This window comes from Charadrius vociferus, unplaced genomic scaffold (assembly GCF_000708025.1).
Source record: "Charadrius vociferus isolate BGI_N301 unplaced genomic scaffold, ASM70802v2 scaffold1, whole genome shotgun sequence".
Classification (NCBI taxonomy): Eukaryota; Metazoa; Chordata; class Aves; order Charadriiformes; family Charadriidae; genus Charadrius; species Charadrius vociferus.
Genome location: NW_009647680.1, coordinates 3136956 through 3162005, shown reverse-complemented (window position 1 = coordinate 3162005; position 25050 = coordinate 3136956). Strand labels below are relative to the sequence as shown.

The 25050-nt window shown below is 40.3% G+C and overlaps 1 protein-coding gene across 1 annotated transcript in view; it reads left to right on the top strand.

The window, feature by feature from the left end:
- Positions 1–25050, top strand: part of FAT3 (FAT atypical cadherin 3) — a 359185-nt gene that overhangs the window by 241759 nt on the left and 92376 nt on the right. Inside the window, exons 5-7 of the mRNA XM_009881183.1 lie at positions 5037–5351; positions 7315–7525; positions 17096–17235. Coding sequence (XP_009879485.1) covers positions 5037–5351; positions 7315–7525; positions 17096–17235 — 666 coding nt within the window. The remainder of the gene's footprint in view (positions 1–5036; positions 5352–7314; positions 7526–17095; positions 17236–25050) is intronic.

Below are 25050 nucleotides of genomic sequence, written 5' to 3'. Positions count from 1 at the left end.
GACAGTAATGTGGCAGTTCCTCTTAACTTAAAATTTGGGTAGGCTGAGTACTTCCTCCTGCCAAGGAATGATGTGGAAGAAGATTCTCGTTCTTCTTGAGGCTTGATAACTCACATTAAACACCTGCTGATTGTCTTGTTGTACTTGTTGAAGTAAGATCCCTGCTAGCTACTCTCTCCAGCTGAGTTAATAATTATCTTGGAAATCATAAGCTTTTGTTAATGAGACTCAATATTGTACTTCTAATTCAGGAGGGTGGTCCTCACAGTTACATTCGTATTCTGAAAAAATTCAAGAGCTTAAACCTCCTTCAGTTAAGTGTCACAGTCCAATTCATAGTGACTATCTCAAGGCAAAATGATTTTCGTCACCAGCATTGAGGTCTGCAAGACTGATGCTGTGTTTTAGCCAATACTTTTGCAGTAGACGTCTCCTCCGTGCCTTCTCCATGGTCATAAAAAGAAGAAATTGTCATATCTAACATTCCAGCTGCGGTATGTTAACAGTTAGTGCTGACCTTGGTTTTCACTGAGAAGGTCCACTGCTATGGAAAACTCTGTAGTTGATCTGTGGACTTGAACATAAACATGACTATTACAGACGGTCTCAGTCCGGTACAAAAGGTAGTGTTAATGTCTATAGACCAAACCTACTGAAGTAGATCCTGCAGAAGAAATGGAAATTGCCTTACTTGGATTTTGAAAGTTCTGTTGTTATACTGAATTTGTCATACTCTGCAGCAGGATATATTTTTGTTTTTCTCAAAAAACCCCATGTCTGATATAAGTAGAAGGAATTTCAGGAGTTTTGTCCTGGTCCATAGCTGAAAGAAGCATTGTAAGGGATGTGTGAATGTTGTTACTCTAGCAAAGAAATTTCCAGGTAACCAATAGGTATATGTGTATTGGCTGACATGATTCAATAAAGTCATAAACATTAAAGCCAATGGGTAAATGCAGTTTCCTGACAGACAGTGCTCATTTTATGAAGAAAACTGTGGTGGAACTGTCTATAGGTTGTGGGAAAACAGCAGAGATGCTTAGGATTTCACCATGAAAGTGGTATATAAAGTTCATATTATTCTTGCTGTCTGATGCCATCAGACCCCATTAAACATGTCATCACATTCCTTTTAAGATATTCCACCCTTGGTGGATGGTGAATGGACTAACCCTTTGAACGGTTGATCAGAGCCAGAATTCAGCTGCGTTTGTGGCTGTATCCCAGCTTTGGGAGGCTGTATCCTCTGTGTTGACACAGCATGAACAGCAATATCTGGCTATGGGATAGAGGATGGTACTTGGCTGTCCCATCTCAGGTTGCATCTGGGCAAGAAGCAGCCTGTCTGCAGCCATCGATGTCTGGATAGCAGGCTCAAAACAAAGACTGAAGAAGGTGTTCAGCATTTAGGAAGGCATACGCGGACCGAGCAGCCATTCCTCATCTCCTCTGGGAAAGCTTTAATTCTGGTCCTCACCATTTCTCTATCATGATTACTGTGAGATTCACCTCTTGTTGGGTTTTTGATGTCATATCTTGACAAGCACATATTGAGACTGTCTTCATTGTCATTCATCTATACCACCTTTCTTCTCTGTCTTTTTTTTTTTCCCCACCATGCCATCTGCAGGTTTCTAAACAAAAGGACCTCACTGGTCCTGAATTAAATCTTCTCTCCTGGCAAGCTCTCCTGTGCCTTGCACATCTGCCTTTCACATTTCCAGGGACACCAGCTGTGAATTAGCTTTTGTATCTTTGTCCTACAAACATCCCTCCCCTCCCCGGTTACTTTTCACTGTAATTTCCAGCTGTTTAAGGATTCTGCTGAGAACTGTGGTAATGTTTAAATCAAAATTGCGTTGGTTAGAGGGGCCCCTAAGGGCTGGTGCGATACAGTGTCCTGATGGAAACCGTGTTTGCAGAGCGGTGTGCTGAACGACCTCTCCGGTCCTCCCCATTGCCTTGTGTTTTGGGTCTCCACTGTGCTGCATTGTCTGGGAACAATTTTGAACTGGCTACAATTTGGGTTTTTGTTTTAGTGTGTTGGTGTGAGTTTTCTTCTGTAGGAGCAGAGGAAATTTCTGCACCTCTTTTACCCGATTTATAGCTGGAACCCGAAAAGCCGGGCTGGGGCTGCTGATGGAGCAGCAAAGAGGGGTCAGTGAGGGCACAGATTTACAGTTAGGGAAATAATCACATCGCTGGTGCGAGGGCGGCTTAATTAATTAATTTACATGCCTGCAAAGAGAGAGCTTTAACTCACACTTCAGCTCCCGTGTCTGGCACTCGGAGCTTTTCGAGCGGAGCTGGAGCCTGTCATTTTGAAAAGTTTTGAGTGTCACCCAGAGAAAAAGGCTTCGCTGGTACATAACATCTTCCTCTCAGGGGACGTAAAGTTTTAGACAGAGTAGAATTGACTAACTTCAGGCCTTCTATGTTAATTTCTGTTAATTAGCTGACATTTCATGTTATAGCCATTACTATTTTCAATTAGCTGTCAGCAAATATTTTCAGTGCAACTTTTCTGTTGTGGAACGGATTTCCCACAAGGTTGGGCTTACACAAACAAACAAATGCATGCACGTATTTACTGCCACAGCACCGCGTTAGTCAGGATTGTGGCAGTAACCTAACAAACTGTGAGGCTGTGTATTGGTGAGATGGGAGGACAGCTTCGCTTCTTGAGCAGTCTCCTGGCTTAAGCAGGTTTTGTGTTGTAGTCACTTGACTGTTTATACCACTGTGGTTTTCAGAGATTTTAGTACTGTTTTTGTTTGTAAACTTTTTCTCCACCCACCCCCCTTTTTCTGTAGGTCACTGCTAGAAGCTTGAGGGAAGCGTCTTTTTTTCTTTTAAAGTTGAGTCATGTTCTGTTTAGAATACAAGAGTTTCCTGAATCTTGCTAGTATTTTCTATACATTAAGATCGTTGCCCCTCAAAAACGCATTTTGTTGGTATTTTTGACCAACATTTAAATAAACATGTCTCCCTTTGTTTCTGCGCCCTACAGCCCATACTGCCTGGCGTCATTGATTATTTTATCTGCGGAGTCAGCAGAAATCCTGAAGAAGGATTTTCTTTGTTAACCTGTGCTCTTGCTGAAAACTTGACTAGTGGCACTAGAGGAGGACAGAAATAGAGGGGATCGGCCTCGAAGTGGGGCAAAAGTTATTTATGGCTGCAAGTCTGTAATAGGAGAATTGGCAGAATTGGCTTTTTGTTTGCTACAGAAACTCTGAAGTTCTTCTCCCGGAGCGGTGGAGTGGAGAGGCTGAGGTCCCCGGCGGTGTCGCTCTCACCGGGTGGAAAGGCAGATTCGCAGCCATGTGTGCAGCCTTTCGGTGTTATAAATGCTATTTTGGAAAGTGTAGCGAGTGGGAACTGGATGGCTGAGTACACCGGTAATGAGCTGCGGGTCCTCTCCCCGCTCCCCCTCGCCCGTGACTGACAGATGGCGCAGTGGTGGCTTTGCAGCATGGGGATGGTCCCCATCCAGCTCTCAGCAGTCGTTCCCGTCATGAGGCGGCGATCCCAACAAGTGCTAATTGCGAACCCTGGTGACAGTCTTAGGAGAGAGAGGCCTGAGGCTGATACATGCCGTTGGGAGGACCAGCTTCACTCTCCAAATGAGTTATGGGCAGATTTGGGGATTTACATTATATATATAAAAAAATTTACTATATATTACCATAGCATTTATTTTTCTGTAAATAAGGGGTTTCAGTCACAAGGCTGTCAGTCTGTTCCCTTCCACTGTATCCATTTTCAAAAGTATAATTAAGTACAGGAAATGGAAAAGGTCTTTTACCTTTCTCATAGAAAATGAGGTTTTTCTGGTGATCTCAGTATTAAACCTAAGTTTAGACTTCTTGTCGCGAGGAGGGGACAATGACAAGGGACATTATTCCAGAAAATGTTGCTTTGCCTAAGGATTGGACATCAGGACTGTATGATTTGTAAGGGGACATAGAAACGTTTAAGGAAAAATAAAGCATTGGGGAGTAAACCAGCAAAGCAATCGATGTGCAGTCATCAGTACGAGCAGGGAAGGGGATGTGATATCTTGGCTCACTATCCTCAAAAATTGCTACTGTGGGAATTGGCATGTTAGCATATGTAGCTGAAAGTGAAATTTGAACTTCTTTCATGCAAACAGAAATAACTTTCTGCCTTATTTCTTCCTCTTTAAAAAATGCCATCGAAATATTGAGGGAGACGTTTGAAACATATTGATTGCATTTTGAAGGCATATTATTAAATCTCTTCAGTGCTTGCTGATCTTGGATCGTTTCATTTTCACAGTGTTTCAGACTGAAAATTATTAGTAATTCTGTTTAAGTTGCAGTTAAATTACTAATTAACTTTTGTCTCAAAGATTTTATTCCTTACATGTTTCTGGCAGCACAGTGCGCTCTTTACACAATGCAGCAGAATTTTTTTGCTACCTGCCTCTCTTTGCCCCTCACAATCACATAAAGCAGTTTTGGAATTAATGAGCTGTCACATCTCAGGTAATGAATGAAAAGAACTGACAGAAATCCTTTTGTTGTTTAAGAAATTCCAAATAATTAATGGGGGAAAGTGACAGAGATTATTTTAGGACTTAAGAAGAAATGCATCTTTCAAATTCATTGTGTGACTGAAGAAACTTTTAAATATGTTTGCAAAAAAAGCAGGAGTCCTGCCTAATGGGTTAATTCCAGTTCTCTCTTCTGAGATAAACTTGCACAATTTGAGATGAGAGGATTTTATATTTTGAGAAATAGGTTCATAGCCAGCAGATTTCCCTTTCCAGGGTCATTCAAAATTAACAAATCTTCCCAATTCTTTTATTTGCCACTGTGAGCCTATGTGAGTTAGGCACTGAGCATGTTTATAGTGAGCACGTCTTGTGTACACAGAAGACTGTGAACTGCAGGTTGGGTTTGCGGAGGAAGGCATGTTTCCTTCTGGTTTATATATATATTTTTTTTTTCAATTTATGAGGTGCCACTGTACCTATCGAGAATAATGCCTCTACTGCTGTTGTTTTTCAGGTGACCGTCTCAGATGGGGGCACATCTCCCAAGCAGTCCTCTGTTTGGGTGGTGGTCCAGGTTCTGGATGAGAATGATAACAAACCTCAGTTTCCAGAGAAAGTCTATCAGATCAAGCTGCCAGAGAGGGACCGTAAGAAAAGAGGGGAGCCAATCTACAGAGCTTTTGCCTTTGACAAAGATGAAGGCCCTAATGCAGAAATCTCGTACAGCATTGTGGATGGAAATGACGATGGGAAATTTTTTATTGATCCCAAAACAGGGATGGTGTCTTCCAGAAAGCAGTTCACAGCAGGGAGTTATGACATCTTAACAGTAAGTGCTCTTCCATCGACATACAAACCCATAGTTTGACTCTATTTTTTTAGAAATGGACCCTCTCGTATAAAGAGTGATATTTGGCTGTGTTTAATTTATGACCTATGTGTAAGATCTGACTGTCTTAAGAAATCTGGTATTCACATACAACTACTGCCAAAAAATTGAGTCTGACAGAGCGTTCACGCTATTGCATGTAGTGAACTATTCTCAGACTGTTCAGTCAACTTGTGAATTGTTGGCGTAAGTTGTTCCCTTGAACACACAGAAATGAAGACCGAGGGCTTGTCTGCTCACAAAGTTGTATCATGTTGAAGTGGGCCGATACAGCTACGAATGGTTATTCACCTTTTGTGTGGACACAATTGCTTGCCCTCATGGAAAGGCCTTTATACTGTTCAAGTTAGGTGGCTTCAGGGAGGATGCATACCATGTATAGTATATTGTAGTACTCTTCTCACCACATTAAAAAGTGTAAATATGGCAGCAATTTCAGTTAAAAGAAATCTCAGTAAAAATATCTCTGCCAGAACTCAAATCGTATAGACCAAGTCAAAGAAAGAAAGAATACAAGATGGTGGTGTTGATATAAAGCAATATAAGGCTTGAATGTGCACTCTTCATCTGCAGCAGTAAGCCAACGAGTTGTAGTTAAGGAGTTTACCAAAAATGTGGGAGACAATAGAAAAGTGTCTGGGCCGTAGGAAAGGAAACTAGGTCACTTACAGGGTTACTGTTGGGATACCGTCATAGAGTTGAAAATTGTGACAGGAAAATAAATAAATATCAAAATATTGAGAAATACCTAGTAACCAGAGAACAGCACTCTTTGGGTAAGCGAGTGCCTTTCCCTTTGCAGAGCTGGAAGTGGCACCTGCGATCTGGCCCTTATTATAATGCAACAGCTGAAGGTTTTCTACCTTGAAACTGCTCATCACACCCTCAGCATCTTTTCACTAAGGGTTTGCCCACCTTGAACGGAGCAAGGTGACAAGTCTTAGCACCAAACCCACTTAACACATTTCCAGAGAAAGAAATAGGGTGTGATATTTCAGGGAAATATTTCCCATTTTTAACAGCCATAGTAGCAGCACATGTACACTAGTGGTCGTATATAACCAGAAACATTCCCTTTAGTTTTAAAAGAAAAACGCTTTGATTGACGTTGATGTAATTCATCAAAGCACCCATTTTGTAACCTACATTCTCCCTTTCCTTAAGTCCTTAAGTTTCCTTAAGTTTGTTGCTGATCATCTTGTCTTTGCTGTGCTAAAAACATAAAGCATGCCAGGCAAATACCAAGTCTATCCATCCGTCCGGAGGACATTATTATAAAAAGAATTAGCACCAAGCTGGGCAACTCTTAATGAACATGACTGAGAGGAGAAAGCAAGGAAAATAGATACGGCAAAATTTTAAATTATATTTGTTTTGGAAAGCGGGGGAAATGATATGAAACTTATTTAAGTCAATTAAAGATCCTGAAGAAGGCAATCTAAGGAATATCAATCTTATCTGCAATACAGATGCCGTTTAAAAGCAATCAGACATGGTCTGGGTGAGCACGTTTCGCAAGTGCACAATGTCCCACAGGGTCATTATAAAGCTCCCAGCTTTGCTGCAAGAGGGCACTGGGTGGAAGATGAAGTGGGAGAGGGAAGCTGGTTCTGGAGAGGAGGATCTGTGTGGGGAGCACCTGAATTGCATCTCCAGGAGCCCTCGCACCAGCATTTCTAAAACAAAACATTTCAGTTTGAAATCAGTCTTTTCAGTAAAAAGTCAAAGTGTAACAGAAAAAAATGAGACTTGAGAAGGAAGACCTTACGTCTTTTTTCATGGGATTTTACGTAGAGGATTATAAAGGCCATTTTCCAAGCAGTCATCGTAACGTGATGGAATTAGGTCTGAACTGCCAAGCTGGGATGCTCAGTCTAAGTCCTCTTTTCTTTGTACCCACCAGATAAAAGCAGTGGACAATGGCCGGCCCCAAAAATCGTCAACTGCACGCCTCCATATTGAGTGGATAAAAAAGCCTGCGCCCTCGCCCGTGCCCCTGACTTTCGATGAACCCTTCTACAACTTCACCGTCATGGAAAGCGACAAAGTGACAGAAATTGTTGGGGTGGTGTCTGTGCAGCCATCTAACATTCCTCTCTGGTTTGACATTGTCGGTAAGTTGGGAGGCAGTGGTGTGAGGAGGACGCTTCAGAAGCAAAGCGTATGGATGTGTGGTTTTGAGAGCAAGAAAACTAACCGTGAACTGTGTCCCCCCTCCCTGCAAATTAAACCCACTTTTGTAATGCTGAAATGAAAATGTTATTTCAATATAGCGATAACAATAATAATAATATTCCTGCTTTTGTTATGACTCCTTAGCTAAGCTGAAAAAAAGCGCTGTATGGCTGAGTTGTTTTTTTTCATACTATGTTATTTACTGCAATCTTAATGTTGTCTGTCATTTAAATTCTATTGTCATACTTTGCTAATCTCATTTCTAAATGTATTTATGGTACTTAGACTTGCTGTCCCTCATTTCTCTCTTTCTTCACCTTTTTTTCTGCATTCTGTTCTTTTTTTTCTGCTTCCGACTGCCCTGCTTCAAGGTGGCAAGCATGCTCGAGAGATGTTCTATATTCTACAGACAGCTTGTGGGCAGAACTGTTCAACAGAAGGTACCCTTAGTGCAAACACATTTGCTAAAATACAACTATCCAGGCTGCCTTTTATTTTTGCAAGTTTTTTGAGACAATTTATATTACATCTTTCATAAGTGCCTGTGACAGGATGCGATGCGACACATGGATGTGCTGCGTTTCTTTCTATGACAGCTTTTACCGTATTTGTGTCCAATTATTATCATTTTATTCACGGATTTTCCGCAGTTTATCACAAATAATTAATTCAAACTTTTCACAGTCCAGTGCCATCCATTTAACTGTGAAACAGAATGGGATGCATCAACATATGGGTTACAAATGGAGCCACCAAAAGTTTGTCTTGAATGCAAGCTGAAAAAGAGAAACGCGTTTTGATGTGAGATTTCAACCACAAAATTGCCTTACATAAAATTGGTTATAAAAATAGGGAGGGAGAAATATCCTTAGCAAAGAGGAGGAGAAGCCATAGAAGTAATGGTCTTAAAGTCACAGTGTGATGCTGCCAAAAAGATAGGGAGTGGAGGGTCTCACTTGGTTGCAGTGGAGAAACAGGAATCAACATTCCTAAGCATTGTTTTTTTGGTTCTGCTGCTGACTCAGTTATGTTATTTAAAATAACTCATTTAACATCTCCAAAATGGGACTTTTCCCAGCAGCACAACGACCCTGCAAAGTTATTGTGCTACTTAAAATTTGCAGTTACTTCTACGTAATGTTTGTATACCTTTGGATGTAAAACACGGTGTCTGCACAAAGTGGTGTTATTTGAATGAAGGGATATAAAGCAAATACTATCTGAAAGATTAGAGAAACAAAAAGCCTTTGCCACAGACTTAGTGGAAAGGGTGCATCAGCAGTCTTCACTTGCAGGGATTGAGCCTGGCACTCATTTCAGCGTAGCTATTTGCGGATGGGTTTAGCCAACGGGAAGGACAAGGACCACAAGAGAAAGGGTCTGTCAGAGTCATTTTCATCCACCTTTTATTGCCAATTTGTGCAGATGAAAGACAGAAGCAGCAACATTTCCACTTTGAATTTGTAGCACAGTTTCTGATGTGCCAACCGCATTAAATTTAAACCCAAAGCTATTATCATGTTCTAGGGTTCCTGCTAGCCCCTGGGGAAGGGCGGCATATGTTTCCTATGATTTTCTGCCCATCCCCTTGGCTGTTTCAGTATGCTACATGCAATTTATTAGCTAATGTTTACATTCCCTTTCTCCTCCTCGCTGACCCTAACTTTCCTCCCAGGAGAAATCCATCTTCATTGATGTTATTGACATTTTTTTCCCATTTGAACCTTTTGCTGGACTCTGCCTTTCGCAGCCTTTTGGTCCTTTCCTTGGCGAATTCACCGACTCTCATTAAAATGCTGCCTGTGTTAAGAACCGAGAGAAGCCCCTGCTCTTCCACTGCATTCTTTTACATTATTAGAGTCACGTGCAATCTAGCAACACCTTATAATAATATTTCATTTTTTGCCTACCAAACAGAGACGATGGGGAGAGCACTATGAAATTTAAGCCTTTAATTTGTCATTTAATGTGACCTTTATGGCTACAATAATTCAAGTGGTTTAGAAGAAGATTTTTGGTATTTAAACAACCCTAATGGTTTCCCTATAGGCTGTAGCTCCTGATGCTGCAAGATCCTGCATCACTGGAGGGGGGTCAGGGAGACAGAGCTTCCCTGGGCTTAATGAGAAATCCATGACCCTGACCATCCAGATCCGTACTGTTACCATATGAATGTTGTCATTAAATATCACTGCCGTAATAAATAATAGCACTGGCAACAGCACCCATTTTTGCAGTAGGACTAGCCAACAATGCTGGGCATGCAGAAGACCCTGTTCTTCCAGATGTTCTGCATGGAAGGTACGAAGACAAAACCCACCCCGAGAGTTTTACAGACAGAGCACTGTATATTTAGATTATCTTCGCTGCCTTTAGTCAGTGTCAGTATCAAAACCACTTTTTCTCCTTGTTCCTCAATATCATCATGTGGAAGAAAATATGTTGATCCTTTCCTTTTGGGGGAACATTGAGGTCTAGTGCTGAAAAGCGCAATGAAAGACATGGGTTATTAATAGAAGTTAGTTGTCGCGTATGGAAAGCTGTATGGGACTGCTGATGCAAGAAATGGTTTCTGTGCTGCTATAAAACCTAGACCTGATCCTGCTCCATCTGGTATTTTGTGATTTTGGACCTCCGTGCACAGTTCACAGTAATGTCAACAAAAGCCCTGAAGGCTTATGTAGAGGAATGGTTTAATATAGAGTTTGCAGCTTGACCTTTATGTTTATGACCTTTTCAAACTAAATGGGCATTGGAATTCCAGAGGACCTCTTTTTTAATGCATTACATGCACTTTCTTCCAGCCAAAAAAAAAGAGGAGGGAGGGAGGATGAAGTTTGGCTATGTAGTATTCTGTCTGCCTAACTTCAGCATCTAATTTGCACCTTAATTATGCACTTTAAAAAACTGTTTAAGTTCTTGAGTTAATCAGCTTCAAGAGAGGAAGGTGCCTTGCAGGCAGGGAGATCATCTTCCCTCCATGGACTAGAAGGAACGGGATGCTTGCCTGGCTTTTTGTTTGTTTGTTTAATTGGGAATGGTTGAGATGTCATATCTGGTTTCTGTCTTCAGACTGCATTCAACGCCATTCTCAGTTCATGCAGATCCCACAACATGAAAGACATGAACGTAGGTTGTTTCAGTTCTCTGAAATTTATTCAGTCATTTATGAGAAAATAATTTTCAATGGTGTCATGGTTTAGGCTCCAAAATAAGTCAGAGATTTTTATTTTTTTTTCCAGGTAAATTGAGCCCTCTCTGTCTCTTCCTTTGTTAGTGGTGGGAATGGTGTGGTGACACTTTGACACTGGAGCTAAGCTGCATGGTGCTAGTTTTTGCTTAAGTAGCATGTTGCACAACATCTCTCTGATTCTCCAAACAGGCCTCCCTCTATCTTTCCTTCTTCCCCCAGCCCATGCTTTTATAAGAGCAGCCAAACTTTAAAAGCACATCAGAACTTTTTATCAAGGGTGCTTAAATGGCAATAATTTTAATATCTATTAATTTTAATTAATTGTCCATTTAATTCACAGTGCTGCAGATGTTCATTAATGTGAAAAATATGTAGCTCTCTCGCCTCCTTTGAATTATCTTCACTGAGAACTATCTAAAATACCTTTCTGATTTCTTTTCTGCTTCTTATGCCGTTATCTTCCGCTTCTTAGCAGCAAACCCAAGGCTTTAACTCTCCTTACCTGAAAATTCAGTCTTCATTATCTTCTTCTTCTTAGCATGATATAGTACATAAAATAATAAATATTTGCATGTTATATTACCAATATTTATTATGTTATGGTTAACATAATGTTAAGTCTGCAGTTGAATTTGTATTTCTTGAGGCAGTCGCTAGATTTATTTCATCTTTTTTGAAAACAGAAAAATTGGAAATTTCGCCTTTGCTTCGTTTCCTGAAAATCCTAGAGGCACTTTAGACTCACCTTTGAGTTTCAGGGTGAATTAGTTTTCTGCATTTCCTCAGACTCTCTGCTCTGAGCAATGTGAGAATTGTAGCAATTGGCCCAATTTATCATCACTGTCCTTGGTCATGTTAGTTTACTTTGGGACAAGACAAGAAAGAATCTTCTCTGCCCTGAGAAAATGTGTTGTAGAAGACTATTCTCTAAATTAGATCATCTCCTGTATTTCTCTTCTTCTCCACTCGTCCATCGTGGCATGGTAGGCCAAAGGAGACTTGCGTGAGGATCTCAGCATATCCTGCCTTTACTAAGCTTGAACATGGAACATCTATGCTCTTTGCGATTAACCAGTGAAGGAAGACTCTTGCCAGGTTTTAGCTGTATTTGATTTGTATTTGATTTGGGGGTGTCCTCTAGAGTTCAATGTGATCCATCTTTGCATCTAAGTCTGATTCTCCACAGTCATCAGATGTTCCTGAGGTGTTTATTCAATCCCACTTCTCTGGATCATTCAACTGGAAAAGAGGGAAAAAGGCCCTTGCATGGCCTACAAGTCCTCCAGATTTGCTTACATGTTTTCTTCTCAGAGGAGAAAATTATTTCTAACAGCAGCATAATCCCATCTTAAACTGTGTATCAGCAGCTGCTAGGAATATAGGGAAGTTCGACATCTTCCCAAAAAGGAATGCCATCTAGGAAAAGAACTACAAAAAACCTTCATTGCTTGCAGCAAGTGCAGTAATCGTATTACAAGCAGAATATGTTTGAAAATAAAAAATAAAATAAAAACAAACAAGCAAACCAAAACAAACCCACACTGCAATTCAGAAGGGACAGAGTTGCAGAACCCGCATTCTGTGGGAATGACAGATCCGCATTGTATCTTACCATAGGTAAATTCTCCACCTGACCTCTAGAAGTCCCTTTTAACAGTTCAGGAAGTTTTCCTTGGCCTGTCTGTTGCACCAAATGAGTGGTAAGCTTTACATCAGAAGATCCTCTCCCATTAGTCATGTAAGGTTCAGTGGGGTTTTTTTTGGGGTTTTAAACTATTTTTTTTATTGAAAGGAAAATTAATTCTTTCCAAAGCATAAAGGACTTTTGTCAGAAGAAAAATACGTTCATAGTGACTACGAAGCCAAGAAACAAGCTAAGAACCAAGGTAACACTTCAGATTCAGACAGAAAATGTAACCAAGGCTACTCTATACCAACAACACAACCTATAGTCTGTTTGCTCGCAGGTGTCTCGGTTCAATTTCCTGAGTTCTCCTTCTTGACCATACTATACCGTCTGTTAAATTGAAAATTAGGGCTGTGCTAGAACGGTCTCACAAAGCTGTAGTGATGGCCAACAAATAAAATCTTTTGTACCAGGGACTGTTTCTGCAGTCATCCCAAGTTGGATAACAGCTGGAATTGGCTAGAGTTCTATTGGGATACATAAACTACAAAACGCTTTCAGATAACATAAAAAACTCCTAGTTATGGAAATATAATGCTTCCAAGGCTTATGCAAGAGAATAAAGATCAATCTCAAGAAAGTAAGAGTGGAAATCGTCTCACTTAACTGTAGGTGTCCGAAGTGTAGACATAACTATCTGTGCTAGGTGTCTTTGGGAATCTTAACAGTCAATTAGAGAGAAAAAGCACTTTCTGGATGACTTTTTATCATCCAAACATGATAAGTCTTTAATCCAAATATGGGATTACATGGAGATGTGGATTTTTCATGAAATCCCACTCTAAGTGTTTCGGTTTAATCACAATATTTTAAGGGAAGTCTTTAATCTGTATTGAAGATGTATCAGCATTCCATCTTAGCCTGCAATGCTATTACAAACAACTGCTAATCCACATCTCTCTGAGGTCATCCAGTGTTAAAATGCTTTCTCAGGACAACCTGTCAAGCCAACCTGCCAGTTCAATCAACTTGCCACCTTTATTGTTGATTTTCCCAAAGTGCCCCAGGAATTCTCAATGTATTATCTTCATTTGAAATATTTCTTTCCTAATGCAATTGCAAGTACATTAGCAAAGACAGCTTCTACATATCTCGTATCTGAAAGCAGGTTTTAGTAGACAATAAAAAGGAAAGCATATGACATATGGTGGAAAATGCAATAAGTAATAAAAATTCACATTAATAAAACTGAGCAGCCGAATGAAATTTCATCATCCTTAGCCCCCTTTCGTCCTAAGATCGTGATCAAAGAAAATGTTAAATGGCCGATAGTAACGTTGGTAAAACTGATACTGTGAGAGCTCACAGTACTGCAGAGGAGCTCACTTCAAAAGGGTTGGGAGTTACCCGGCAGCTTGATTTCAGAAACGGGCCTCAAGTACCCCAGAAACGTGTGAAGCTGCCACCTCCTCAGCTGCCACCTCCTGCAGGCTCACCCTCCGACCTCAACATGAGCACCTTCAGAAGGAAGTGATTCACATGGCACTCCCAGAATAGTTCAACTGCAGGAGTTTTTAAGAGAAAAGTCCTATTTCTTTTTACATGACTCTCCTCTCTCTCTCCATGGCCCTCCAAAACCCATCTTTCAAAGATAATTGTGTTGAGTGCTTCTTTGGGTGCTTCATAGCAGGCCTTGAATAGACTTAACACGTCTGTAAGACTCTTACAGTTTAGCATTTACACTTAATTCATTAATTATTCTTCAGCACTTAAGTGCAACTTCAGAAGCGTTCATCATATGAGGAGCTGCTTTGAGGGTATATGAAGGCTGAGGAGCAATACAAAGCATTTCCAGATAGCCTCTAGTACTCCAGAGGAGAGGCAGGACCCAGTATCTCAGGCAGTATTCCCAAAAGTTCAGGCATCTGAGTGGATCTTCATTGCCAACAGCTGACCATGGTCTGTTAAAATGTACCAGACTGAGTCAGGAATAAACCAAGTTTTCACTCCAACAGAGATTATAATCACAAATCTCACAGCAGGATGTTCTCTGATCCATCTCGGTCTCAGTCTTCGATGCAGTTTCTGCCTTGTTTAATAGAAAATGAATCAATGTAAAATAAAGTGCATTGCCTGGTTAGTTACAAGCATAGGCTAGAGTGGGGTGGCTGGTGACCAAGATTTATTTGTTTGTCACTAGACCATCTTGGAAGATGTGAATATCATATAAAAAAACTTGTATGATGGCTTCAGTTCTTATTTTAGGGGCATAATATACTGCATTTAATGAAAATGGCTTGAAGAAGTTGGAGTATTTGCAATACACTGCATAGTGCCCTGCAAACCCAGCTCTATGCTAACAGAGGAAGGGCATTTCAAACATTTATTGCTAATACTTCCATGTTACTTCTTGGACGTTTTAAAGGCAGGGTTTGTTTGGAAGTGCATGCCAGTTGATAGCATATAATTTTTGATTGCTCATTAAGATAGTTATTAAGCATCTTGAAGTACAGGCTTTCATTTTGTTTTCACGGTTATCAGTATGAAGCATTCTCTTTGCAAAGTGCCTACTGTCCCAAGGCTAGCTTCATTTCAGCAGAGATTTCCTTGCAAGAATCTCAAACTCTCTTCTTCAAAGGAGGCTTTTTTTCAGAGTTGGTTTTCATGGTACAATTTTTCTCAAGTAAATCAATTTAAAACATTATTTGGGAGATGGCATCTTTTTCTTCGGGATTAACTTTTTTTAAAAAAAAATTCCAAACACTGAAGTTATGATCAATGTCCAAAGAGCTTGATATTGCTTAAATGTCAAGGGCAATTATTCTTTTTTTCTAGCGTCAAATAGTGTTAAATATATATATATCAATTGTGAAAAATATGCAATTTGGGCTTGCAGAAGGAGGTTAGGGAATAAGTCGTGTTTCTATCCACCATAAATCACAGCAGATCCAGTGTCAGTTTTTTCTTGGAGAACCACAACTGCATTTATTAGGCTCAGAGCTATATATATGTATGCACGTATATTCAGCATAGGGCAGTCTGATAGCACGGCTGAAACAACCACATATGGGTCATTTCAGTGGGCAGAAGTTCACCAATTCTGCCTTGACTTTGCGAAGGTCCTCTGCGCTATTATTCCTCCTTCCCTTTCTTCTCCCCCTCCCTGAATGGCCTCCAAGGCAGATATGGACAGAGCAGTACTTCTACCTTACGCTTTCTTTGCAGTAGCCTGTTCAAGAGGTGGAGAGAAGTGAGGGTTTCTTCACGTTAAGGAATTCAGGGGCTGCAATTTCACTGAGACTCTCCTCTTCAACTTCTTGGAATGCCAAAACCTTCTTCCTCTCACTAAATGCATGACTGTTTCTGAGAATAATGCTGGTTTTGGTCGGCAAACCATGCAGATGCAAGACTTGATGGTAGAGTAAGGTAGACTGTCCTCTTTGCTTCTCTGTCCCCAGCCCTAACATGAGAGCTATTTTGAGATAATACACCAGCCATTCAAATATATAGCTCTATATATGTATTGTACAAGAGCTAAATCAATGGAATGGATGTTTTTCTACCTGTGCATCTAATCCCAAGAGATCTGAGCAGCTCTTGCACAAGTTTTATAACCAGTAGGCTTTGAAAGCCTTTTCCACTTTGTAGAACCAAGTTGTCGGAGACTGTAGCTAGCGGCATTGCATTGCTGTGTGATGAACGTACCTTAAGAGTTCTTTGTCAACAGTGTTGTGTTCCACCTCTCCTTGTCCCTAGCCTCCAAAAATTTCAGGCTCAATTTATAAGAAACTCCACTTTATAGACGAGTGAGTAAGAAGCAACTTAGCAGCAGGGAGTGTGTGCTTCACTTCTGAATATAATGAGTGGTTTTAATTTATAAACTATAGCTGTGGCTGAGAAATCCTGTAACCCTTTAATCTCAAATTATTTATGGCTTTCTCTTACTTCTTAATAGATTTTTTTCTTCTTTTTCCTTTTTTTCTTTCACCTGAGACTCAGGAGGGTTTTCCCACTGCTGCATCACTCAGTGTGTGACAGGATAAGGGGATATTAGTTTCAGAACAGTGCTTTGTGAGGGTTTTTTTAATGGAAAGAAATTTATGATGTGTATCCTGTCAGATCTATTTAAGTAATTCCTAAAAGACTAGTAGAATTTGACCTTTGCTGCCAGTAATTATCATTGTCCTTGAAATTAACATAAAAAATCTCTATTTGCATTTTTTAAATTGATTATAATTGTAATTTTTAAAGACGCAGTTGACGGTCTTTGCACCCACGAGCATCAGTGAGAATTTCCTGAAAAAAAACCTTGCAGAATGAAACCCTCTTAAAATGGTTTTTATACAAAAAGATAATTGTGCTTGTTCATTATCCAAACTACAAGGGCACACATCTTATGGGCTTATAGCCATTTGATTCTTTTTATAGACTCAGTTATGGTTCACTTAAATATACTGCTAGATTTTTTTCCTTGCAGTGCATTTTAATGATATCTGCTTTCCAACATACAAACTGTGCTTTGAAATATAAATGAGTTATGAACAAAGAAGTATCAGTAGATGTACTGTGTATGTTAAGGCAGGCCGTTAAGATGGATGCCAGTAAACAGATATGCCCACTTCTAGGAACATTTTCAACTGACATTTTCCAGAGATGGCTAATTTAATTGTATTTTTGTGCAACAATTAGGAGGGAATTACGATAGTTCTTTCGACGCGGAGAAGGGAGTGGGCACTATTGTCATTGCAAAGCCCTTGGATGCAGAGCAGAGGTCAATGTATAATATGACTGTGGAGGTCACCGATGGAACAAACATTGCCACGACTCAGGTAGAATATCACATTCCTTTCTTGGCAAGTTTTTCATTTCTAATGGAATGTATATGCTATAAAAATTAATAATTTTGCCATTCAAATAAAATCTCATCCTTTGAGACCACTGTTAACTAATGGAGGGGATATTTTTCAGAGGCTTTCCGCCTGGTTGTAAAGAATCATCTGTTGAAGGTTTCAAAGCGTTATTTCTCCTTTTGTCCTCTTCGTGCTCATACGAAAGTAATTTGCCTTCCTCCAGCTGAGGGAGTCCCTATCACAGGCGGCGAAGCTTACATTTTGACAATTGTATCACCCCGTAATGGTCCAAAATACAATAGTGCCTCTGTGGTGTTGGGGAATATTGCTATTGATTATATTAAATGGAGTTTATACTTCTCATCCTCCCAAGACTCAAATGTGGGACACAGGATCAATTGTTCAGAGAAGAAATTGTTCAGAGGCGAAACTTAAAATTCAAAGGATCTCTCCTTTAGTGTCACTGCCTGTGATTACGTTGTCTTCTGGTAACAGCCCCAGTGAACCTTTTAAAACCAGGTTTGCTTATCAGGGTCAGTGCCTTTCAGCAATTAAAAAGTCAGGTCAGATAAACGTGAAGGGCTGGGAAAATGCTGGCTTTGGCACATCCTTGTCGGAGAGACTCTTACATAGAGCCTCGATATCTGTTTGGTGGGAACTAGTTTGGAGTTGGGACGTGGTCAGGGTTATGGCACAGGGACAGGGACTCTGTGGTTCAGGTGGCACCAGGGAGACTCCAAGGAGCAAAATCCTTCAATAGGTGGTGGGGCTGTGGGGTATGGGTTAGCTACGGCCTGAGATCCTACAGCTGGATTACTGCCCAAGTGTAAAGTGTGCCTATAGCCTGGATATTATTTGACACATAGGCAAAAATATATCCTGGTAGAGGACACCTGTGTGCAGCCTTAAATCCCAGATTAAATGTGGTTTATAGGGGGAAAAAAATAGGTTTGTGATGTCATTTCCTTCTTTATAATGCAGAAGGAAGGCCTGAACATTTTTTTGCTTCTTTATAATTGCAGAAAGAAGGCCTGAACACATGCAGATGTTTTACCTTGCCTTTTTGCCCAAATGGTTCAGATGTAAATCTGTGTTTGCTGAGTCACAACACCAACTTTCCTAAGAGGCTTAAACCATTGAGTGTTTTCTCAATCTGAATTCCTGTTTATAACCACCCCTAAAATCTCTAAGTATCCCTATCTGATAATTTCTCTTGATAATCCACTCTTGATTAGAAAACGCCAGTTGATAGTAAGTTAGGTGGTAGGAAATCTGCTATTTTCCCTCTTAGTTTCAGTAATTAATTGCATCTCTGCAAAAAACATCCCTTATTTTTAACTTGATTATATCTGGCCTGTATTCCCTGTTATGCCTGTCTCTGCTCAATTAAAGAGCTCTTTAAAACCAGTATTTTCTCCCCGGGAAGGCACTTACTCAGAATAGTCAAATCACCTCCCAGCCTTCTGGTAGACAAGCAAAGGAGAATGACTGACCTCTTTACGTTCCCTTTCCATAAGGCATTTTCTTTAGCGCTTGAGTAGTTTTTTGTTTTGCATTGTTTTTTAATCTTGGCGACACTCTCAGTCCACGTTTCAGAAATGTGGTGTTAAATCCCTAACATGACTTTTTTTTTTTTTTCATTGTGAACATTTCAGCCAAATAAATATTAAAAAGCACAGAGAATTTCAAACATGCTGGATATAAGTAATTTTATGTTTCTTGTTTTTCCTGCTTTTTATTTAATAAATTGACCCCTATGACAACCCTCAAAACCTATTTTGATGAAAACCCTACATTTTTAATTAAAACATATGGTAAAAACATATTTCAGTAAAGCTGTTGCATTCTAAAAGAAGCCTCGCATTCTTTGTAACAGTGATGTGACCTATTTAAGAATGTAAGATAGTCATTTATGATAGCAATAGTATAGCATTAGGTAATCATTGGTGGGTACAGACCCTCCTTTCCTCCACTTCCTTCTCTCCACGTTGATACTGTTTAAGTATTTAATTGCGGCCCGGACAACATCTGAGAACGTGTTTCTTTTGGTCTTCACCGCAGAGACTTCAAAAGTGATCATTATCTCAAAGCTGCCAGAATTATGGCCTGATTAATTATCTCTCCCTTTTACAAAACTTTCATAATCTATTTTTGACTCTATTTTGGAGCCTTTGGTTACCTGATTCATATTTATTTCCTTTTAGAACAATAATAAGAAAATCAAACATATGTTAAGTAAAATATCTCATAGAAAGAGTCAAAAAATCATCTGGTGATGGCTCTCAGTGGTCTTGTTCTGAGTTTTGATAAAACGACATTATAAGTATTTTGTCTCATATACGTAGTACCACCTGCATTTTTAACTCTAGCTGCAAGAAGATGTGGCAGAAGAGGAAGCAAGTGGAAAGCAAACATAGAAATTTATCCCCTTGTATAACAATAAAATAATATAAAGCCCCCCTCAAAGTGCGATGGTTTATTATGAAACAGCTGATCATTGCAGTGCCAAATGGAACAGTCTTGCTTTTTATTCCACCCCACCTGTTTCCCTTTATCTCTTCCTGGCCTTTTGTCTATTACACAGTTGGAGGTGGTAAAATACAGCATAAAAATGCCAAGGATTTTTGCTTCGGTAACATGATCCCTGGCACAGAGTTGCAGAAGTTTCTTCAGCAATGTTCCTGCATGCCTTAAACTCAGATAAACTACCATGAGAGGAAGGAAATCATTTTGATTTAAAAGTTACATCTGTTGTACTAGTGGTTCGCTATTGTGAAAAGAGGTGAAAAGAACATAGGGAATATTAAAAAAAAAAAATAATCACAAACTTCCTGTGTAACTGAAAGCCTGTTTGGTTTGGGTATGATCAGGATTTCAAAAAAGAATACAATCTCCAAAGTGAGAACCAAAGCACCAGGACCTGCTGAGCCGCTGCTGCTCTCTCGCCCCATCCATGCCGGCAGCACAACCGTGATGGGGAGGGATGGAGCGGGCAAAGATGAAGAAATGTTGACTCGCTTGATTTATGTATTTAGAGTGTGGGTATAAAGCTTCTGTCACGTTGATTAACTTCTAGGAAGGCTAAGTCTCCTGACTTAGCCAGGGAGAGCTTTTGGTTTTTTCTCTTAGCTTAATTCATCATTGCTCAAGGCCACGCAGTAATTTATTAAAGGCTAAAGGCGTACGTTGGCTCTAAATCCCCACGAAATGCGATTCCTGCAGCTGCCAGGCGAGCTGTTGGCCTTGGGGAGGGCATGGGGCTTCTGCATCCTGCGCACTGGAGAGAGCCTGGACAGCAGCTCCACGCGGTGGCCCTGCTCCTCACCACCGCCGCCCTTCAGGCTGGGAAAGGGCCTTTTGCCTTCGCTTGAGCAGAGAGAGGACTCTCCCAGCAAGAAATCAGTGTAATGGCATCTAAATGCCTACTCCTACCACAATTTTGACTAACTTTGGCTGTGTAACGTTAGAGGTTTTCTTGGTCATGACTCAGGTTTATCCCAAAGCATCCTTAGCACAACATAGGAATAGCATTTATTTATTTCTTTGTAGTGCATACTGTTGAGTTTTGCTAAAATACCCACAAGAAGTCCAGTATGGTGGGGAACAATCATCTAAGTGATGATAATTTTGCACTTTTATTGAGAATGTTGTACTAGCAGATAACTATCTTTTTTAAGAACAGACTCCTGGAGTCATGGTATTACGTGATAAAGGCAGTTTTATCTCTTGCTTATTTTTTTGCCTTCTCCTTGTTTCTCATCATCCTAACCACTATAAAAAAAGATGCTTTAAAGCATGAAAGCTGATGCTTCCACGCTAGGAGGCAAAAAGTGCCTCAGTTTCACTTTTTCCCAGTAGAGTGGACATTCAGAGAGGAACATGCAGTTCCCTCTGAAAAGTTTTTGTAGATCAATACGTGGTTGCTTGTAATACTTTGAGCTGAGCCAAGGAGGCTGGAAGAGCAGATGAGAGAAGTTACTGCTCATTTCCCCTTTCCGTCTCTTCTTGCAGAAGACTGTGGACTTTTATTTATTCTTCTGCCCAGGATTGACCTTCAGCTGCGAGTTTCGGGATGCCAAACTTGGTCTCCCCTTTCAGAGACCAGCTTTTCTTCATAAGATTGTTTCTTGACAAAGAGGATCTGATCGATCACCCCGAGTGAGGGTGGTTCTCTTAACTGAACGGTGAAAAGCTCTTCTTAGAGGACCATGGCCAAAATGTAGATAAGACATTAGAGCCTGCCAGAAGAGGTTCTGCGCCATGGATTCTTCTAGGATGGGCAAGAAGACATGGGATTTCAATTCAACTTTTCACTTTTGCTGAGTTGAACATTTCCTCCAAACTAGAGCCAGCCCAGTCCTTGATTTTTTTCTGTCCCATCCAGTGGTCTCAGCAGTGCCTTGCCTGTGAAAGAAAGACTTTTTCCCCCATTTCAACATAACAGAAGGTAAAGTATAAATAACAGGCCACTGAGTCTGGGTAGGGAAACTGTTTGCATTTTTATGTTCAGGTTGGGGTTTGAAGGAGAGAAAAACTTCTCAGGAAGTAGCAAATAAAGCTGTGTGGTAACACTATTGAAGCAATATTAAATCAAAATAGGTTTTCAAAACACATACAAAAGCGTAACCTGAGTTTAAGCAATTCAGGCACTTAATAGGTTGTACTACAACACTGTGCCCAGACCAAGCAATTAGCCAAGCAGATTCTTCCAGCCTCAAATGTCTCTAAAACAGCGCCTGGCATTTCTCCAGTTTTCACTCAAAAACGTTTGTGCCTGAACCAAAGGTATTTGTGATGGGCAACATTAAAAACAGCTTTGGAGAGACTTCCTGCGTTAGGTTTTGTCCTACTTTGATTTGATTGTATATCTCTAGGCCTTTCACTTACCATTTTGAACATAAAGTCTTTGCTAATGCTCTGAATGTTACTTTGCCTAATTTGTAAGCTTGGAGGCCCGTGAATCCTTTATTTGAAATTTGCTTTAACTGTGGGAAATAGGAAGTGAGCAGGGAGAAGCAAATCTTTTATAGCGAGGCGCTTGTTCGGACTATAAATTAGGCTCTGCACAATGGAAGCAGAAGGAAGCAAGCCTGCCTTTCTGGGGCCTGCGACGCGCTGGAAAAGATACGAGCTTTCAAGAATAACCGGGCAGAGACTGCTTTGCTGCATGTTTGCTTTACGAGCGTGGAAAAAAAGACTTGCAACTAATGTTTGTCTGTGAAAAGTGGTTTAGTCAGTAACTTTGCACAGTCCTCAGCAAAGAGGAATCCCTACTTAGCAGCAAACAAGTAGTAAACATTTCCATTAGTCACCTTTCCGAGATGCGTTGCGAAACTTTTCAAGCCTGTCTTTGGTTTTACACAATGGATATTCTCACAGCTTAACACCCCGGGCACCTCCACAGTAATAAAGGATATTCATGCGACACAGCTCATTCTTGCCGTACCTTCCGTTTGGAAATAAATATGAAGAAAGTATTAAATTACACATAAACTGTGAGTCTTTGAGTCGCTTCAGTAGGATAACACTTGATTTGGGGTGAAAGACGTGTTACAGGCTGGCTAAAGCTTAAGGCTTCAAGGAGCAGAGTGCTGCCCCTTTTGAAGTCAGTGGGAAATTTGCCAGTAGTGCCAAGATTTTATGCCTAAGCTTGGCAGCCGTTAAATGAATTTGAGTAACTTTCATCATATTAACGATCTGGTGGCATTCGGCTTACTCAACTTCACATATGTTTGTAGGATCAGGTTTTCTATGAGCCTGGTGTTCATGTCAGCATAACATTTGTCTATTAGAGGAAAAGATTGCCGCCTCTTTTTAAGTAACATCTTAATAGAAGTTATCCTGCTGGAGCCGGAAATCTTCTGCACAGGAAGGTGGCCTAATAAAAGGGGGGTGGTTCAAAAATAAACCTAAACCATCTTCCCCAGCTTTGCAACTGCGCTCCTTGTGTGGCTTTAAGTCATTTAACCTTGCTGCAAGGCAGTGTTTTCCTGGGCAAAGGATGGGGATAATAATACTCACTTGCTCCTCAAAAGTGTTGTAAGGATTGAAGGACTAATATCTATTTAAAATGACACTTAAGTTCCATTTTATTTTACCTGAATTTGTTTCAGGTAGCTCCCAAGACAGTTAAATTTTTAAGAGCATAAAAGAGCTCCATTTTCCTTTGCCATAGCTTGTGGGTTTAACAGAGCTCTGTATAATCAGTATTCCCATATATAGTCTAACTTCCTTTTGTTGCAAGGGAAATCCACTCCCCTCTAGTAAAGGAAAGACTGTAATATTAAAATTACAGTTGATTCCTGGGGATTTTGAGGGACAGCTGACAAAAATTAGAAATATTCTTAACTGCTTTAATAGAAGAAATTGTGAATCGATAATGACCTCTTTATTCATTAGCATCTCTAACACACCGCCTTCCATCTCCAGATGGAAGTGGCTGTTGAAATGCAGAGTATGTAATAAATAATGCGTATTTCAATGTGGATCACTTGACAAATCATTAAAATGCTGCCATCTCTGGGGAGGAAGGTGCCTGCCACTTAAACAGGCACTTGATCAGTTTTACAGTAGATATGAAGTGAGAGGGGAAAAATAATTTTTTTTTTAAAAAGTAGTTCTTTTCTAGAAACTATCAAAGCAATTTTAAGTGCATAACTCCCCATAAGTTTGATGACCACATTGAATGGGAACCTCAATTTTTTTCCCTTTTCCCCTCTCCGTGCCTCCCACTCCCCGAACACCAACATGGTCCGTATCTGTGTGTCAGGGAATTAGCTTATACCTTTCTCCGTGGGAAGAAATGCTGCTTTGTGAATCCACGCTATAATTTCCATAGTCTGGTGGCTTACCCTTGGTCTCTGATGCTGACCCGGCCCCATCCTGTTTAGTTTATGCAGCCTAGTGAGGGCATGAATCACAGAGCTGTGGCTTGCATGGTCACGGAGCAAGCTTTGTGGTGGATAAAGCTTTATGCCCTCCTCTGCTTTCCCAGTTTGCCAGCGATCCCGAAATCCATTAGATAGAATGGGAAGTGAACCCTAGCACTGGGGTGATCACACACCACACAAACAAAACAGCATGTCACCACTGTAGCGGTACCTTCAAGACACACTGGTGTGCATCTGTACATTAGGTGTTGTTTTTCTATTCTTACAGAATACCTTGAGCTTGCACATAGCAATGTTAAAAAAGAAATCTCAGATTTGAGCCTGGCATACTTACTTGTCCAGGGTAGAGCGTGCTGTACTACTATCAGCAGAATCAAACACTCTTGGTATTTTTAGTGGAATCCATTTGAAAAGTTTTTACTTCCCTGTTGGACTATCTAAAATGATATGTGACAAAGTTTTTGGCCACTAATTAAAAATAAAATAAATCATGTTGTTGTCTGTGTTAACACTGCAGCCACGTTACAGTGGTAGCTGGCGAGGACTGAGAGTATCAAAACTGCTCGAGAAGGTGTCTTTAAGTGTTAAACACTGGTAACCAGATTATCCTCTACTCAGATTGCTTCAATGTTTCTTCCTTACACTAACAAAAGTGGTTCAGTGCTGGCTTTATGTCCCATTAGAGTAGAGTTGAAGTCTTTCATTTTTTTCCTTGGGCTTTTCTTCATATATTACAACTCATTTCTTCACATATTTTTTCAGATGTGTTTGGCTTTTTTTTTTTGTCCTCAGTCAAATCAGAAACACACCTTCATATATTGTATAGCAACAACATAAATATAAAAAGCTAAGTAACTCTTCATCAGTATTATAGGCCCAGCAATGTATATTTCCCCCTGATTTT